This window comes from Podarcis vaucheri, assembly GCF_965113315.1.
Source record: "Podarcis vaucheri genome assembly, chromosome: 14".
Classification (NCBI taxonomy): Eukaryota; Metazoa; Chordata; class Lepidosauria; order Squamata; family Lacertidae; genus Podarcis; species Podarcis vaucheri.
The window spans coordinates 22,990,382-23,009,972 of record NC_138752.1 but is presented as its reverse complement, the minus strand read 5'-3'; the positions used below and the strand labels follow the sequence as shown (position 1 = coordinate 23,009,972).

The following is a 19,591-nucleotide window of genomic DNA, read 5'->3' as shown; positions in this document are numbered from 1 at the left end:
AAAAAGCAGAGTAAGAGAAACTAAAGGAGCCTTAGCTTCAGCCATTCAAAATAGACAAAAGGTTCTTTTTTTCATAATGTAAAGAATCCAGAATATATCGCAACAGGAATAAATTCTTACAACAGAATATACAAAAACATTTTGAATTTTTTTCATCATCTACTGATTCATTTTAATATAAACACAGGAATTTCTTTAGGAATAATTTATACATAGCAAGTCTTTATGTAATAAATTGGCCATGTTATTACTGTTTTATTTTATTTTTTTATTTTTTAAAAAAACTTTATATTTTAAACAAGGTAACTTGGAAAATGTTGTTTGCAAATGCATTCAGTTCCATAGCACTTTCTAGTTTCTGTGTTTTTTCCCAACTTTTTTGTTCCAGAGGTAGAACAACTCTGGCCAGTCCTTTCTTCTCAAACCTCACTGGTTTAGAAAACAGAAAAAAAATATTAAAAAAGGCAACAGAACTACCCAGAACCCTTCAGGTATAGAGGAGAAGGAGCTGTTTTAATTTGGGTACAGAAATTGGATCTTCGGTATTCTTGTTTAAATAATTAGAATAATAAATAGGGACCTTTGATGGTCATTTAAAACAAAGATTTAATGTTGCTAAATATCTACATAAATTGTACAGGCTGCATATGAAGCCACCTTTTCTTTGAATAGAAGTGATAAGGAATCTGTAAACGTAAGTTGTCTTTCTTTCAGTGATAAGTATTGAAAGTGGCTTTTCACCACGATATCATACTATGCAGTCAAATCCTTCAATCAACCTAGGCAACAATAAAGCAGGTACTTAAATAATGCAAACAATAATTCCAATCCCAAACACGTTTACTTGGAGATGCATTTACCCTGGATTTCAGTGTAATTTACTTCCAAAGAAGCGTACTGAGGATTGTAGCTAAAGACTGCGTAGCAGCAACAATGGTTCTGTTTCCTTAACCAATGAGGTTTTATCCCAACCTGCACCCATACAGTATAAGTGAAATGACCAGTTGAAGATGATCCCACCCATCCAGAGGGCTCTGGAAGACCAGGTGACTGAAGATACAGAACATATTCTGGGTTTACTGTGTATTTGGGGCAACAAATGAACCATGATTTAAGAGTTGGTACAGGATCCTTTTTTGGCATATTGTAAAGCTAACTAGTAAAACCAGTATCCTAAAAAGGAAAGGAAAGGAAAAGAAAACCTTAGACATACATCCACACACACTGAAAAGTGCCCTTAAATTATTTTAGGCATTTATAAACTACAAACATTTCTATAAAAATCATTCTATGTACTTATAAAATGCAATGAAATATGTAATAAGGGTTTTGTTTTGTAAACCAGAGCTTTGTCAACTGACTACCCGTAATCTACTGGACCTAAGAGCCCTATTGAAAATGCTAATGGATTGCTAGTCAACAGAAAGGATACAAAAGTAAAAGATGACAACCACACACAAGTACACACCCATTCCACATGCACATCTAATGAAAGCCATCTGGAACTTGTGCAACACTTATTTATGGTCAGGTGGCCCAGTCCAGCAATCCCTCCAATTGCTCTAGTATGTGCGTAGAGCACATGCGCTACTCCAGCAAGGAGTTCCCCATTTACTTCAGCGGAGCTGCCTTCCATTAAGGTGAACAGGGAAGCCAGGTGTGCAGAACTCCATGTGCACATGGAGAGCTGGATCAGGGTAGATTTGTTATCATGAGTAATAGCCTTTAATAAAGTTCTACATAGTGTACTTGACTCCACAGCAAAGACACTGAGACAGGAATTCAATTATGCAAGGTCAAATTAATTAGTTGGATGTTGTCATGCTTTGTAAACTATGCCGAACTTCGGGCAAACTGTGTCTTTGTAGATCAGTATCTTTGCCCCATACCTGTATTTCACAGAGTCTTGCATATTTTCTGCCTTCAGTTTGGATAGACCTCCTTATAGTTCTTTTAAAAAACCTATTAAAATGAAATGTTAAGTGCCTTGACTCAGAACCGGTTGGTCTTCCAAACTGAGATGATAGCCAGCAACTTCTAGAATACAACCCCATTGGTTCTGTATCTTCAGCACCCGCAGGGGGGGAAAAGGGTTTAACCTATACATAACCATTGAGTCGGCACATATATATGGACATGCTCTCTTGTTATTTCTGTTTGTGCCAACATTTTTTTCCTTTTAATTATGCTTAAAAGAGTGGGGTCGCAGTATATAGAGTTCATTGCTGGGCTATGCAACTATGGCAGGAGCCCCAATAGATCCACTCATTGTTATCCAGTGATGGAGTACACCATTGAAAAAACAAAATTAAAAGAGCATAACAAGAATGCGTTACTACTGGAATGGATTTTTTTTAAAAAATAGAACTACATAGAACATTATATCAACAACAGGAGTGTCATTCATACAGCCATGGATTGTAGTATACAACCCACAGCAGGTTCCCAGAGATCTAAAAAGCAGTTCCATCTCGTGACTAGTCTTGAGGCTGAGCATTTCTTTTATTTTCTGTATCAACAGTAGCATCAGCGTTAAACTGTGAAAGAATCTTAACATCTCTTCTCTCAAGGAGGAGAAATTAATTGGAAATTAGCCCCACCTCATGCTCTGCTTTTGGTGTCTAGTTATTTTCATAACAAGGTTAACATCTGATTTAATAGTAACCAAGCATGCAACACTTCTGTGTTGATACAAAATTCCTTCCTCTGAAACCAAACCACCTCCTGCACATCACCAAAAGAACTCAGTGACAGACACATATGAATCACATTTTGGGGGGGTGGGTGGGGGTGGGTACTACATCAAATGGAGGTGTCATGAAATGAAAATCTGGGGCTAATTATAAGATCAGAAGTTAACAAGTCACCATTTCTGGACGGCATACATGCTGTTCTTTGAAAACTCCAAATGAGAAATTGTTGCTCTTAAAAATTTGCATGTTGCTTCAATACAAACTGGCCTCTATACTGGAGGATTAGAAAGTAGTCAAATCCCAACAATTATATTTTTTTTTAAGTGAGCCAGGAGGACCTGGAAAAAGACAGGTCCATTCACCGAAAATCCATCTCAGTAAAATTGGCATAGTGTACAGAAGACAGAATTATTAAACATAAGCAGCAAACTGGCTTCTGCAAATTGAAATCCTGCCTCACCCACATTTCAGAATTCTTTGAGAGATTCAAAAAACAGGTAGATCAGGATAATCCAATAGATATTATATTGCTCTGACTTCTAAAAAATATTTTGCCAAAATCCTTTATCAGAACCTCCTGGATCAATTTAGCAGTTATGGAATAAAAAGGCAACTCCTCCTATGGATTACTAAGATTAAAGAACAGGAGGCAGAAACGAAGAATAATGGGGAAACCTCTCAATGGGGGAATATAAACAACAAAGTCCCAACAGGCTCTGTATTGGGACTGATGCTCTTTAATTTATTAAGGATAGTGAACACTCATGCTGACCATGAAAAGCTCCAAAGAAGAACATGGGGAATGAAATTGTGTGATGCACAATGGACCAAAAAATAATCCTAACTTTACACATACATGTTTGATGGGATCTGAAGAATCAAGTTGTTTCCAAGAATACATACTGGAGGTTGAGGTGGCTATTAATGTGCAGTGGCAATGAAATAAACCAATTAGGGATTGTTTGGAAATTTATTGAAAATAACATTACAAATAACCTAATCAATTGGTGCAAAGTCACTTGAAATGTTGAGTATGATTCTGCTCACTACATCTCAACAAGCTGGAAAAGGTGTGACCATGGGGTTGGAACATTTTCCCAGAAAGGAGAAACTAAGAAGTTCAGCGACTTTAAAATTTAGAATATAAAACATTAAGGGGGGGATGATAGTTTTTTTAAAAAAAAATATGCACAAGGGAGAGAAAATGGGTTACAGAAAGTTCTTCTCATTGACACTGGATCTCTGGGTCACCCAATGGTAGAAGGTTCAGGACACATGAAAGAAAACACAGAACTTGCTGCTACAAGATACAAGGACAGCCACTGGTTTATATGGATTTAAAAAGGAGGCTCCATGTAGGACGAGAGGCCATAAGAATGGAACATCTGGATCCAGATGCAACAACCCTCTTGCAGGAGGATATAAACTAGAAGGGCTGCAGCCTTCGTACCTGGCTTGTTGACTGCTTAGAAACATCTAGCTGGCCACTGTGGAAAAATGGATGCTAAGACTGGTTGGATCCTTGGTCTGATCTATCAAGGTTATTCTTATGTTCTGATCAAAATACATAACGGACCTGGTAGTTCAGCTTTCTTTTTTTCCTTCAATGAAGACAATCTGTGTTGGTAAGTCACATCTGGTGACTGAAGGAGCCAAGATCTTCTGTGTTTACTATTAAGAACACGAGTAGATTTTTTTTTTTTACAACGTTAATCCAAACATCTTTAATTCAAGCCCATCAAGATCTAAAATCAGTTCTCCATCCCATGCAAGACAAAAGTCTTGCTGAAAACCCCAGCCTCATGCCCAATATGAAGCCAACATTAATTCTGTTTGACATGCATAAACAACCGTATGGGAAAAGCCAGGTATATGATATGATCTGGGACACATACATGTACACACGCACGCAAATCCCAATACAAAGAACTGTGGTAACCAAAATGGAATTATTAAAAATGTTGTGAGTGCAGAATGCAATGGTAGAGTCGAGGTGGTTTGGTCCAGATTGGCTGACTTATCACATGGGCCCACTTGCTTAGTCACATGACTGCCTTACACTTGAATGCTTCTGAAATGTGTTTTTTAGATGGGCACTACATTGTTAGTGTTCTCTCCTAATATTTCAAAACCACCTACATACAATAAAAAATAATAATAACTTGGACAGTTTTAAACAAAACCCTCTTAGCCAGCTGAAAGGACTGAGTGAGGATCCCCACGGTTGTGGAGATTTAATATGTGCAAGAGAACAGAGGCCACCACCATCACCACAAAGGATCACCAAGAAGAAAAGGGCAAAACCAAGAGATTAAGCCAGGGGAAGCCCGGAACATCTGGCGTTCCAGATTCCTTCCCACCTCCCACTCATCCCAAGGTCAAGCGCAGGAACTAGATAGTCATGCTCTCTCAAGGAGACAACTGAAGTGTGTAACCACGGGCCATGTATCTAAAAGGCTCTATAATTCAAAAAATAGTCAGCTAACACAATCAGGTGCCACAAGCCATACCTGCAGGAACAACTTCCAGAATCAGGTACGCAGAATAAAAAAATCTTACTGATAAGATTAAGCTGTGACAAATCTGACGACGGGATGGTCAGAACCCACACCTAAAGCAGAGTTTTGGAGGTGTGGGGAAAGGATTTCAAGATGATCAGCACATTCAATGAAACATGCCTCAGTGCTCCTGTTAAACAGAAGAAGCTCCCACTCCTCTCCACCAAAGTTCCTAATGTGTACATTGAGTGGGTTCTTGGTTTGAGGACAGCACATTTCACTGTGTGTTTTAGCCAAAGAACGGAACCTACCATACTTCATCATTATCATGTAGGTACCACTTTGCTCCAGCAGTCTTTTTCTGTAGGTGCTTGGGGCATCTGAAAGACATGCATCCGCTTGGACTCTTTATCTGTACACAGCAGAGCAGCCATCTAAATTCAGTACCCAACTGGTGCATGGTAAATGTATTAACAGTTGTCATTTTCTTAAACCCCAGAGAGCCACTAGTTCTCAGCCAGGATGACCTGGGTCTGTTGTGCTTCACTATGCCATTCTTTTTGAGGGCATGGGCATATTCCACTGAGGTTTCCCCCACTGCCCATTCATTTCAACAGGTTTTAAGAGCAGCTATTGATTTCAGCTCAAATGACTTCTGACAATGATTTTCAACTCTCAACACAGCATCAAGTGAAAGCATAAATGGTGTTTTTAAAACAGCAGCTACAAATGTTTTTTAGGTGACCTTTTTGATTTGGTAGCGACCTCTCCTCTCCAAAACCTGGAGGATGTGGTTTGTACAATGAATGAGGTTACCGGTATATCAACAGTATACTGTTGGCTGCTGAGAGATGTATATTTATATATTTATATATATATATATATACACACACACAAAAATAAGAGTGAGGTAGATAAATGTTTGAAAAAATAAGAAAAAATAAAAAACTGTCCCCTTGTCATAACTCAAAAACCCTTATCTCAGTATTTAAAATTTATTATGGGGCGTCTCTACAGTGATTTAAACTGATAGCACAAAAATAAATAAAAAAATCCTACATAGAATACCTTTTTTCTCTTTTTTTCTTTTTTTATAAAGGGGGGGATACAGCTAACTATGGGATAGGTGAAAAAGAAAATAATGGGACTGAAGCTACACAAATGAGGGGAGGGGAAGCACTACAAACATATCATTATCTCCAGTCACATCTAGCAATTATATTTTAATTCTTTGTTCTCAGTCAAACACCCCCTCCCGCCCAAAATGAAATATTTCAACATTTCCATCCCAGAACAACCCTTCTTTTTTTGCTGTCAGACTTTGGTTGGATCAGTGCTAATACAGAACTTCCATGCAGTTAAGTACAGGTGAATTAACGAGTGTTAAGGCACCTTGATTTTGCAAACTGCAGGCTCCCTGTTCCTCTACAGAACATATGCAACTCAGCTAACAAATTACTCCTCGCTTTGTTTGGGGAGTTTGGTCTGAACTTATGCGGATATTCATAGCTGCCGCAAGGGAACCACTGGCTCACATACAAACAGCCCCAAACGCCCAAGACCTCTTGCGGCATGCCTCCATTTTTAACCACCCACCATTTTCTGCAAGCTGGAACTATCAGCAACCCTCACTTTTCGCCACCAGAGCCTACTTTTTCAAAAAGAAAAGAAAGAAAAACAAACATAGAGGTTTTGTGACCTTGTACAAAGTTGCCAGCGCTGAGAACTAAAAGAGACGTGCTGTTCGTAGGATGAAAGGGTTAAAAACCAATCAATCTGTTGTTTTCTTAAATGACCCCCAAATCTGGTATTGGCAGCTCAACAGCTGTTGCACCCAACATTTAAAATACATTTGCATGTACTTTTTTTTTTTATGCGTGTGGTTGTTTGAGAGAGACAACCCAAAAACAAAACAAAGGCAAAAGGAAAATGGGGGTGAGGCTATCAATACACCAATATGAATATGAACACTGAATAAGAATGTACTAAATAGTTAACTTGTTTTCCTGACCTGAGCTTGCATCATACCTTGCACTGTAACAGACATGGGTGCTGTATTACGGGCAAAGGGCGAGGAAAAGGAGGAGACGGTTAAAAAAGGGGGAGGAGGATACATATCCAGGCAGGATGCAGAAGTCACGCTACCAGAAATATATCTCCCCCCACCCAGGCCCGCCCAAACAGCCTATAGATACAGTTAAAATAACTAACAGAAAAGGGGTGGAGGAATAGAGAGATTTGAGAGAGAGGAAGACAGGGGGGAGGAAACAGAAACGTATTTATAAAAGGCATTAACAGTTGATGGCAAATCATGTTTCAGGTATCACGTCTTGGGAAAGCGGGGGGTAGGCGAAAAAGAGAAGTTACACATTATAGTACAAAGCATTTAGAAACTTTTTTGGGAATGGGGAGGGAGGGGTTGGCAAGAGGGAAAAAAGGGGGTAGACCTGAAGATTTCTCATAGATTAAATCCACAAAGATAAAGAACAAAAAAAATAGCAGCTTTTTTCTGTACAGACATATAGATGAGCATCTGAACTGTAAAAAAGTTATAAAAGTGACACAAAAAGACAATGTGTATGCAAATGATCCATGGTCTAACATAGAACTGCAAGACCCGTTGAAGTCTTAATAACAGAGAGAAAAAAGGTCAACAAAGTGTTGGATGCTTGAATCCGTTTAATTGGCTATTCTTCTCCATTTTGTGTGTGTGTTTCTCTTAAGTATTTCCCCGCAAGCCTGCCACGGAACAGCAGGAACAACTCATGGAAATTCCTTCTTTTTTTCTATTTCCTTTTCGTAGTGCTGTTGAATTTTTGCACAAAAGTCATCTCTGCCCCAATCCCCCCCGATTTGGCTAACCAGTGCCAGTTTTGTCCAGAATTCATATAAGGGGAGGTAATTTATTTCACCTCTACCCTCTCCTTTAGGTTCTCAACTGCATTAAAAAAAAATCAGGCTTTTTGTCCAGTCAAAAAAACAAAAAATCTAGACAGTCTGATTTTTTTTTTTTTAAATAATGCCAGTGTATGATTGGAGTGTATTAGTCTGAGTTTCATTTTAAGGGACCATGTGATTATTTTGCCCCCTTGATGCCTACCCAAAAACAAACACCCCTAAAAGAAAGTTCGTTTTGTGGTTTTTTTGGCAAAATTTGGCAGCGTTGAAAACAGTTTACAAGCTTGGACAAATAATGGCCTTTCTTTTTATCTCTAAGGTGATCCTAAAAAGACTAAGGAATAATATTAAAAATCCAGTCCTTCCCCCTGCCCCTCTTTAAATCCTGCTTTGCTTTTGTAACAACCTAAAGTGTTCAGCAGGTGCTTGCGAGGGGGAACAGAGAGAGACAGAGAGAGAGAGAAGGAGGGAGGGAGGGAGAGAGAGAGAGAGGGAGTGTGTGTGCGCGCGCCTCTGCTGGCCTGCCATTTTTCTTTTGATGTGATTCTTTAAAAAGAAAAGAAAAGTGCCGTACAGTTGAACTTCACGCAGATATGTTTCCCATTATGAAGCAGAAAGGAAGGAAAGAAAGAAAGGGGGATGCACACATCAGATTCTCAAGTTTTCATTTGCTATTGTTACTGTCAAAGAGTTTTAGAAGGCTGAGTGTGTGCCCCACATTCAGAGTTTTGTTTTTTGCTTTGAAACAATCTTCTGCTTGCATATTGAAAAAAAAAAGAAAAAAAGAGAGAGAAAAATGCTATTTCGACTTTTAAACCGAAGAGAGGATTCTCCTGTGTGCAGCTATGACAGTTCTGAAGATCCACTGAGGTACAGTAGGCTTTTGAATATATTGTTATTTTTCTTGCTTGCTTTGCTTGCTCTCTCTCTCCCCCGCCCCTCTCCCGATGCTTGTGCAGATGCACGATTTCGCGACAACGACAAAAACAACAACACCTGGTTCTGAAAGGTCAGCAGGCCGAAGACTGAGGCAAAGGCAAGGCTCGCTCATTCTTGCGCCCCCCGTTCATGTGCGCGTACGGCTGCCTCTCCTCAAAGCTGGCCCGCAGGACCACCACGCCAGGGCCGTTCTCAGCTTTATGTCCTGAGTGTTTGTCAGAAGGTTGGAGGGTTGAGGAAGGATCCAAAGGAATGCTCTCCATGTTCTCTGTCTCTAAGTCAAGCTCCTCCGTGTCGGGCGGCTTGTTCTCGTCGCTGTAGAAGAAGGAGACCTCTTTGAAGGCTGGGTCCAGTTCGTCCTTTATGCTCCCGATGATCTCCAGGAAGGAGGGTCTCATCTTGGGATTGTACTGCCAGCACATGCGCATCAGCTCGAAACTGGAAAGAGGAGAGAGGAAAACACACGGGCGTGAAACCACCAATCTAGTTTTGCAGCGCTGAGTATCTATTCATTTATATGCCGCCACATTGCAAAGTATCGGGGCAGTTTGCAAGGTGAAACTAGAAAACACCATTTAAAAGAATACAGTCGTACCTTGGTTGTGGAATGCCTTGGTACTCGTACGTTTTGGTTCCCGAGCGCCGCAAACCCGGAAGTAAGTGTTCCGGTTTGCGAACGTTCTTTGGAAGCTGAACGTCCGATGCAGCTTCTGATTGAGCACAGGAAGCTCCTGCAGCCAATCGGAAGCTGCGCCCTGCTTTTCGAACGTTTTCGGAAGCCGAACAGACTTCCAGAGCGGATTCTGTTCGAGAACCAAGGTACGTCTGTACAAACAAAAATACAGATTACCAGTAAGGTGACTGGTTAATAAAAAAACTAAACAGCTGCAAAGGTCTGTCTACATAAAAATGTCTTCAACATAAAAACAAAATGGAATTCTAGCCTGGTAATAGATCATGGGTGTTCCAAATAATTTTTTTGGACAGGGTATGTATGTGTGTGTGTGCGTGCAAAATATGACATGGGAAGCAGGCTAATTTCTCACAAAAAAGTAAGAATACTGCCTTACATTTGGCCCCATTCTACAAATGCCGCAAACTTACTTTTTAAAAAATATGAAAGCTGAAAATCTGGGATAACGGTTTATTTGAGGAGGGGGGACTGCCCCCTTACCTTCCCCCAGCAGACGCCCAGGACAAGGGGGTGAAATGTTCTCTCCCCATCCCCCTTTAAGTAAGCCCTATGTTTGCCTAGCTTCCCTCCTCTTGAAAAGCAGGCAGCCTGCAGGAACAGCTGCCACCCCCTCCTCACCTTCCCCCCCCTCACAACCAAGGAGAAAGAGTGTGACAAAAATATCCGAGATCCATTTCTGTTACTTCATCGCTGTTCCTCCCCAGCTGACGAGGCTCTGTCTCGGGGGGGGGGGGGAGGAGACGGACGGACTGGCACACCAGCTGGAGCCAAGAGCATGGGACACTGGGCTGGCTTCCTGCCCTGTGGCCTTTGGGCATTGCTGAGGAGATACCACAACCAGTGGAACGGGAGACACGTGACTAGCAGCGCCAGCAAGCACACATCACACTTCCTTTAAGCCAGTGCCAGTGCTTCCCATAATAGGAAGTTTTTTGCTACTCGCACCGAGTGGTTAAGGAGGCCTTGTTTATACTGTCTTGGAAACAAGATGCACTTCCCAAGATGGAGGAAGAATCTGTAAGTGGATGGAACCGGGAGGGAGAAGAGAAAACCAATATGCTAATAACAGCATCTTCTTTGCTGGATTCTGAATGGAAGTCCATGAGTGAGGCTGGATAAATATGTAGTTGCAGTTGTGTGGCTGGAAATGAAAAGCAACAACCACCCGTCTTGGTCCGTCAGGGTCCCCCTGTTTAAGCTGGCAATGATTCATTATAGGTACAGTATTTTTACACTTGAAGAACGCTCCCAGAGCAGCTTAGATATGAGCAATGGGGGAGAGAGAGAAAAAAGGAAGGAAGGAAGGAAGGAAGGAAGGAAGGAAGGAAGGAAGGAAGGAAGGAAGGAAATCTCTGCCTGGAGGCTTGCAGTGTAAAAGGCACCATACAAAAGGAACAGTTGATGGGAAGAGAAGAGGGCAAGAAGAAAATTCAGGAACCCTTAAGTTAATAGTTTTTACACTGAGCAGCTGGAATGAAAACAGTTCAGGGAGAGGAAGAGCCAAATGGAACTGGTCCTTCAGTAGAGCAAAGAGGACAGATCCTGGCGATAGATGGTTTCCTGCCCCCTTTGGACCAACAGCAGGTGTGTATGATGCTGGTTGGAACAACACTCCAAATGATGGGGGCAGAGCAACATGATATACAAGCCAAATGTGGAGTAGTGGTTAGAGTGCCAGAGTAGGACCTGAGAGACCTGAGTTCAAATCCTAACTCTGCCATAAAGCATCATCATCATCATTTATTTATTATGCCACCCATCTGACTGGATTGCCCCAGCCACTATGGGCAGCTCCCAACAAAAAATAGCAAAAGCACAATACAACAGCACACACTACATACAGAAATCTCAAACAGTATGTTCTTATTCACAATATCTTTTAAAATAGTTCAAAATACTCCTTGAACTCTGGTATTGCCTCTTGCCTGTCTGGATGGTGCATAGACACACACACACACACACACACACACACACACACACACACGTGTGTGTGTGTGTGTGTGAGCGTGCAGAAACCAACCTACAGTACAAAAGCAAAGTTCCCATTCATTGCTCCATCTTTCACTGATGTGTGGCCCTCAAAAGGATGTTAAGAAGGTAATGTGGCCTTCCTTCCCCAAGCCTGCCCAGGGCAAGACCTTGAACTTGACTTGGTACTTCAGTGGCAGCCCCTGGATTAAACCTTAGTAACCATATTGAGGGCTGGAATTCAAAGCTCTGCAGTTGTCTGCTGCTTTCCAAAACTGAGTCATTTACCCCATGAAGGATCAGAAAAATGAATTATGTAAAGTCTGACCATCAGTTGAAGCCAATTCAAGGGGGGAAGGAAGAGTTATTGATTCCATAAATCATGTCAATTGGTACCTATTAGCAGCTCAACAATTAACTCTATACGAAACTTCATTCCAAACCCTCAACTTTAATCAGGGACTAATATAGCTTGGAAATGCCCAAAGGAAACAAAAATATGTGAAAGATTTCTCTCAACATTATTTCAGTCTTAATGCTGGGGGGGGGGGAACACACTTCAGAGCTTTCAAAACAAAACAAAACAAAACACCCTATTATTCTCATCTATTTGTCCGTTGTCGTCCCCGCCAAAGGAAATGAAAATGGGAAAACATTTCTTTTCCTCTACAGAACTCCAAAACACACACAAGCACACCCACCCTTCCTCTCGCCCGCCTTGCTGAGCTATTCCCACAATGTCAAGCATAATTTCAAAGCCGTTTGAGCCTGCTGGAGATTCCCATCCTGGAAGGGAAAGAATGCAAGGTGGGGGAAATCCACTTCCATGGCAACCTCCAACAGCCTCTTCCTCTTGCCCAACCCGAGCGAGCGAGCAAGCAGCAAAACAACACTGGATTGTCACCGGACACCATCCCGAGTTCGCTGGCCAAATAAGCTCTTTCCCCAAGAATCTGAAGCAGCTGGGGCCCCCTAAGCTATTGCATCCCTTGTGTGGGCCTCCGACAAAATCGCAAACAGCAAGGCGCAGCATTTCTTTTCCACAAAGCCAGTTCACAGAGAAGCGAACCAGGCTTGAAACCAGATTGTGTAAAAGCTGGGGGTTGAGATGAAACAGCCTAAAGCTGACCTAACCATTGTAGCTGCTTCCGGTGGGAGGAAAACCTTCCAAAAGAAACATTAGTGTTGTGAAGATTCCTGACTTGAAAGAATCAGGGGCTCATAAGAAGCTGAAATGGAGTCAAACCACTTGTCCACCTAGCTCAGTACTGTATACACTGACTTGCAACAGCTCTACAGGGTTTTAGGCCAGTATGTCTCCCAACTCTAGCTGGAGATTAAATCCAGGATCTTCTGCATGTTAAGCTCTACTGCTGAGCTATGGCCCTTCCCAATTGGAGTTACGGTCAATGAAATACATGCAATACATTGTGTAGGACAGAGGTTTGGCATTGCCCACATAAGACTTCCTTGCTCTGGCTTCAGTGACAGCAATTCTTAATGGGAAACAGCGTAAATGGGAAAGTGATCTTCATGGGCAACTGGGTCTCAGCAAAAAGAATCTGCTCAAATCTGCGGTAGCTCAGTTCCATATCCCCCACTACCCCTTCAGCCTGCCTTGATGACACAGACAGCTTGCTAGCATCAGAGTCAAGGCAGTCAGGTGAGAAGAGAAAGGCAGATAAAGATGGGACGATACATACAGCATATCAGGACAGTTGTCTGGCTTCTCCAGAAGGCCGCCCTCCATCACGAAGCGAAGAACTTGCTCATTGGACATGCCTTGGTAAGGCTGCTCTGCTAATGTGGCTATTTCCCACAAGACGACACCAAAAGACCTACAAGAAAGGCCTAAAAGTTAGGTGGCTTTCTAGCAAACAGAAGTTTAAACTGAATTGGCTACTTTTGTGCGCTGAGCTTATGTGAGCATCGGAGAGGGGGTCAGGTATTTTGCTCACATCATCATCAACTAAGTAAGTAATCTCCTTCTCTACCCCAGACTTGCAAATGGACAATATCTCACCTCAACAAAATAAGTCAAGAGCCGAGAAATTCCAGAGGTATGGGAATCGGGCCTAACTGAGGAGGAAATGGAGCAGGGCTTGAAAAAGCCACATGCATAATGAAAGGCTGCTCTGAGGTACGGAGACGGAAAGATCAAAGGATTCCAGCTTTATTATGGGGGCAAACAGCAAGCCATGTGTTCACTGATGGCCCAACATCACAATGGCATTCTGTCTGTGGACTACTGGAGGCATGAGGCTACTTTTATGGCTTGGAATATACATGTGATAAACCAGTATATGTTGTGGCTTCTGGAAAACTGCACCTACACCAAAGCCATCACTCAGGAAACCATTCACAAGTTATGGGGCACAGGCCTTTTCTGATCTGGTAATAAATCTCTCGTATTGGAAAAAGAAACGAGTGCAACAGCTTTTAGGAAAGTGGCTGTTTGGGTCAGTTGCTTTGAGTGTTTTGTTGGTTTTACACATGCACCTCCCTGAAGTGTAAATTATGTCATGATTTAAAAGTAAAAACCCAGTGTTGATCTGCAGAAAATGTCTGCAAAACAGGAGGCTGGGTTTATGCCAAAGTCACGTGGATTTTGTATTGCAAGTAACACTTTATGCTCCAAATACTACATGGGAATTTTGTGTCTGAACAAGGGATTCTTCCACATGAATGCAGATGCTGGAATCCATCCTAACAGAAACTCGCCTGGTTCTAACTAAAATCTCAATACCCTGGGATCTGGATTCGAATCACACACACACCTCCCTGCAACACTATTTCTGGCTTGGATGATAGTGTGCTTATTTTACTCCGTCAGTGGAATCTGAAATAAAAGCTATGTAAGCCCAGCTCTGAAATTAGCTTTTCCAGAAGACAGGGCTACAAAGGGAGCAACGGGTTCTCCCTTCCCAAGAATTCTGCAATGGGAAGCCAAGTGGTTTCCAAAATACACTCGTCTATGTAAGAAGCATGACTGCCAAAGCGTGGAGTTTCAAAATGCTTCTCTGGGGCTGTGGGAAAAACGGCATAGACACAAAATGACACAACTTCTAATTTTACAGCTTTAAGTCTATTATGTCAAAGAATTTAATCCAAAGCCGATATATATATATATATATATATATATATATATATATATATATATATAAAAGTCCTGGTGTTTTCTTGCAATGTCTCTAGTTCTCCTCTCTAATTCTTTTGCAGCAGCTGCTAAGTAGCCCTGCATGGATATTACAGGACCGAGCCAGCCTTAAAGCCATATAGGTATTTGTTTAAACATGTTTAAAACTGGGGGTTTGGCATGACAGAAGTTCCAGAGGATGTAGCACCCTTGAGACTATATTACACAGGGGCCGCAGCAAGGAATCTACAAATAGGATAGATAACAGGAAAAACCAGAGTTGTCCAAAAGCTTGATGTGGTGTTTTCTCCATGCCATAATCAAGTTGCACGGGTTCTGGGAATGTTGCAAAAACAACCCCAGACACATTCATTATTACCAGACGTCCGAGTTTGTCGTGAACACGCCGTCCTTCAGTGATTCTGGGGACATCCAGCGGACGGGCAGCAGTCCCTTCCCACCTTTGCGATAGTAATCGGTCTCGTAGATATCTCTTGTCATGCCAAAATCTACATGGTACACAACAGGACACATGTAATAATAATAATAATGGTAAAAATAAAACAAAAGTACCACATTGCCATGAAAGCTGCTGAAGAACCTTATGAACTACCTCTAAACAATTCAAGCTGCCAACAACTGACACCTGAGGGAGAGTCAGAACATTCGGTCCTTCTAGCTTAATACTGGCTACACTGACTGGCAGCAGCTCTCCAGGGTTTCAGGAAGCGGGGGTTCCCAGCCCTACCTGGCGATGCATGCAATGTAACTCACAGAGTTATTGGAAGAATAAAATGAGAGTGGAGAAATCCATGTGGCACACTGCCTTGACCTGCTTAGAGGAAAGGCAGTATGTACAAATATTATTTGTCCAGTGAATCAAACAGATTGGTCACTGTTGTGGCTCCCCTGGAGGTTTCTATTTGTGCTTCCTTGCATTCACAGGATGCACCACAAATACCTTTTTCATCTGCAGTCATAAGGAGGGAGGAGGAGGAGCCAAAATTCTACCTTGCTGAAAACTGGACATTTTACTCCAGCAGCCTCTAGTGATCTCACAAAGCCCTGCCCACAGCATTTTCAAGCTCTGCCTACTCCACAGCCCAAATAAATGGCCAGAAACTTGCTTTTGCTCATTTTCTTCTTAAAAACTTAAAAGCCAAGGTGCCTGGCTCTCCACTAGACATAGACTTGCCCAGTGTTCTCGAGACATGTGACAGGCACAGCTCTAAACAGAAGTAGCTGCTGAAGATGCATTTTCAGGACCCATCCTATTCTTGCAAACGTAGTATGCTTTAACTGATTTTAAATTGTTGTAATCCGCCTTGGAACCTGCTGGTGAAGGATGGGGAATAAATTTAATGATAACAAGCAGCAGGAAAAACCTATTGCAGACCTGTGGCTTCCAAATTCCCTACCTAGAACTAAGATCCTTCTTTCTTTTGTATTTCACCTTTGGACTGGAAAAAAAAGGGGGGGGGATACCTCCAATTTTCACAGTAAAGTCCTCAGCCACCATACAGTTCCTTGCAGCGAGATCTCTGTGGACAAACTTGTTGGCGTTGAGATAAGCCATGCCATCCGCAATCTCGCCTGCCATCTGAATCATCTTCTTTAGGGCTGGAGGAATATGAGCCGGGTTATTCTGAACAAAAAAGGAGAGAAAGACAACTGTTAACATGAGTTTAAGAAGCTGTTGCTTTCTTCCTTGCTAAATTTTCAATGGTTTGGCTAGGATCTGTTCAGATTCATTTATTTGCATCTAGCCATCAGTCCATTCCAAAAGAAAGGTTAAACACAGGTGGCAAACCCAGGCCTCCCTACTCGGCCCGTCAAGCCATTTCTTTGAAACCATGGCCAACTGCTCTACAGCTGATGTCACATGTGATGTCAGGTGTCTGGCAAGTAGAGACATGGCTGCAGAAAGCAGGATTGATGCACAGGGAGTTCAGTCCCGTTCAGGAATTCCGGCCAGTTCCATGCACCAAATTTGGCCCTCTAGAGTGGGAGGGAATTCTGTACAAGGAGTTCAATCCTACTGAAGTTTGGATAGACTAGACAATTCCTGTACATAGCAGTGGGACAATCAAACAAACATACAGAGAAAAAACTTCCGCAGCAACTATCATCCAACTGTCCCTGGTTGCTAAGCAATATTTCCACCTGCCTACCTTTTAACACGAACAGAATTAACCCTTAAGTTGCACGTGGAATGAGCTCTGCTGTACTGTTCTCAACACCTCTGACAGTGGAGGGAAAACATTGCCACCATGGCTCACAGCCACTGAGAGCCTTTCCTCCATTAATTTGTGTAATCCCATTTTCCCTTCCAAGGAAGGAATGTAGTTTGCTTTCCAATCACATTTTAATTGTCCTCTTCCACAAATGTGAGGTGCTCCCACTGCTTTAACTGTAAATTATCTACTCCAGAGGCTGACCACAATGAGGCAAGGGCCTACAGGGAGACCCGAGCATATACCACTAGCCCTCATTTTAGTAGAATATGATTTTCAGGGGCTCCCGCTTTTGCCTACCCTATTTGGACCATGCAAACAGCATGTGGGCGGCTGCAAGCCTTCTAATTGCCAGCATGAATGCTAAATGCTGGGTGCATGACTAAATATTAGTGTTTGTTGCAACACTCATTCATAATTCAGATCAAAAACAAAAAGGGTAACAGCATGTAGCATTTAATACATGAGCAATTAGCTTATCTGTGCGCCTACCAAAGACCCACGCTGGGTTACGCGTAGGCACAGAAAGTTTAATTCAGGCCTGAAAAGCAGCCAGTCTAGCGGTGCACATGACAGGCATAAAGAAACAAGCAACTGCCACCTATAATCACTGAGAGGGATGGTGGCTCATGGGGTCCAAATCTGGGCAAAAAGGTCAAAATGACAGCAGTTTACAGGTTTGAGGAGGAAAGCAGAAAATTTCTAGCAAATACAAGTACACTGCTCACATATTGAGAATAGACATATAAGACTGAATGGGTCTTATATGTATAGAACTATTCTACAATAGTTCTTATAATCTTATAATAGAACTATTTTAACTCTTTTTAAATGTGGAATTGCTTTTAAATGTTTGTACTGTTTTATAAACAGAATTATTATTTTTATATACTCTCTTTAATTGTTTTTACTTTTATTGTTTGTGTGAGTGTGTCCCGGTATTGCACGCTATTTTGTAATTGTTTTATAACTGTATGTTTTATTCTCATAAACTGCTTTGGGACCTTACGGCAAAGCGGGGCAAGAAACTAAATAAAGTAATGAGCAAAGAACCTCAACTGCATCTACTCTTCTACAAATTACTTCCTTTTTCTAGGAACTGAGCACATCCTTCTACTACAGAGTGTTGTAACCTCCTTCCCCGTATCATCTGTAGAAGATAACTGCCGTTTGCCTAGCTAGGGAGAAGTGATGTGGGTTTTCCACAAAATTTAAGACTTGGAACTATTTCCAGTGGGGAATTTGTACATGGTTAATCTAAATCAGAACATTTTCTGTTTGTGTCAGGAAAAGTGCCCCAGAGAGTGATCTAGTTTATACCATGTTTATTTTACTTGTATTTAATAAACACAGCTAAAAACATCAAAACTGCCAAGCTTGGCTACTATTGCATTTGCAGTAGGCATCTCATTGTTACTAAGGAACTTATCAAACAGGAAAATAAACCACCCACATCGCTGCTAGGGAGGCCATAGTCAAGGCAGTATCTGAACTGGGAGATGTCCCAGCTCACAGGCCAGACTCTTCACTTGCTACAGCAATATGGAAGCACCCCAAAAACGCACAAGGACATGGGTCACACAGCCTGTTTTGGTTAGGGCACCTCAGGTGGAAGAGGCAAGAATACCTACACCTGGGGCTGGTGGGGTTTCTTACAACAAACCTTTGGTGAGTCTGTATTTTCAAATGATGGAAAGCTCTCCCCCCGCCCATATGATGGAAAGTTCTTATTTTTAAATACAACAATGTAACAATGCTATAACTCTACTTAGGTAAAGGTAAAGGAACCCCTGACCATTAGGTCCAGTCGTGGCCGACTCCGGGGTTGCGGCGCTCATCTCGCTTTATTGGCCAAGGGAGCCGGCGTACAGCTTCCAGGTCATGTGGCCAGCATGACTAAGCCGCTTCTGGCGAACCAGAGCAGCGCATGGAAATGCCGTTTACCTTCCCACCGGAGCAGTACCTATTTATCTACTTGCACTTTTTGACGTGCTTTCGAACTTCTAGGTTGGTAGGAGCAGGGACCGAGCAACGGGAGCTCACCCCATCACGGGGATTCGAACTGCCGACCTTCTGATCGGCAAGTCCTAGGCTCTGTGGTTTAACCCACAGCGCCACTAGCTCATAACTAAATAACTACCACATTTCTAAACATAATTAAGACTGCTAACAGTTAGATGAGGAGTCACCAACCATTTTAAGGCCCATGGGGGACGAGTACCCCTCATTATCTCTCTTCCCCTCCCCAGGTCAGCCTCCTCGCCCCTGCCCCCGGGGCAACTGCTTGGACTACAAAAAAGCAGTCAAACCTTTCAACACAGGACTGACCTCTGTGCCTGGTCGGAGTGACCGCAGGTAACTCTTCAAGTCTCCACGGGTCATAAGTTCCATGATGACCAGCGTGGGCTGGCCTTGAGAAACAACTCCAAGCAGCCGCACCTGAGAGAAGAAAGCCTTGGGTTATTCACCTGCAGAGGCAGCATTTTATTCAAAGGTGTGCACTGTCATGTACTGTACTGCACTTGTGAGTG

The 19,591-nt window shown here is 42.3% G+C and overlaps 1 protein-coding gene across 1 annotated transcript in view; it reads right to left on the bottom strand.

The window, feature by feature from the left end:
- Nucleotides 1–4,399: 4,399 nt before the first annotated feature.
- IGF1R (insulin like growth factor 1 receptor) overlaps nt 4,400–19,591 on the bottom strand; it is a 192,441-nt gene continuing 177,249 nt past the window's right edge. The window contains exons 17-21 of the mRNA XM_082198306.1: nt 19,389–19,499; nt 16,312–16,471; nt 15,206–15,335; nt 13,394–13,528; nt 4,400–9,466 (exon numbers count right to left, since the gene is read on the bottom strand). Of these exons, the coding sequence (XP_082054432.1) occupies nt 9,100–9,466; nt 13,394–13,528; nt 15,206–15,335; nt 16,312–16,471; nt 19,389–19,499 (903 nt within the window). The 3' untranslated portion in view covers nt 4,400–9,099. The remainder of the gene's footprint in view (nt 9,467–13,393; nt 13,529–15,205; nt 15,336–16,311; nt 16,472–19,388; nt 19,500–19,591) is intronic.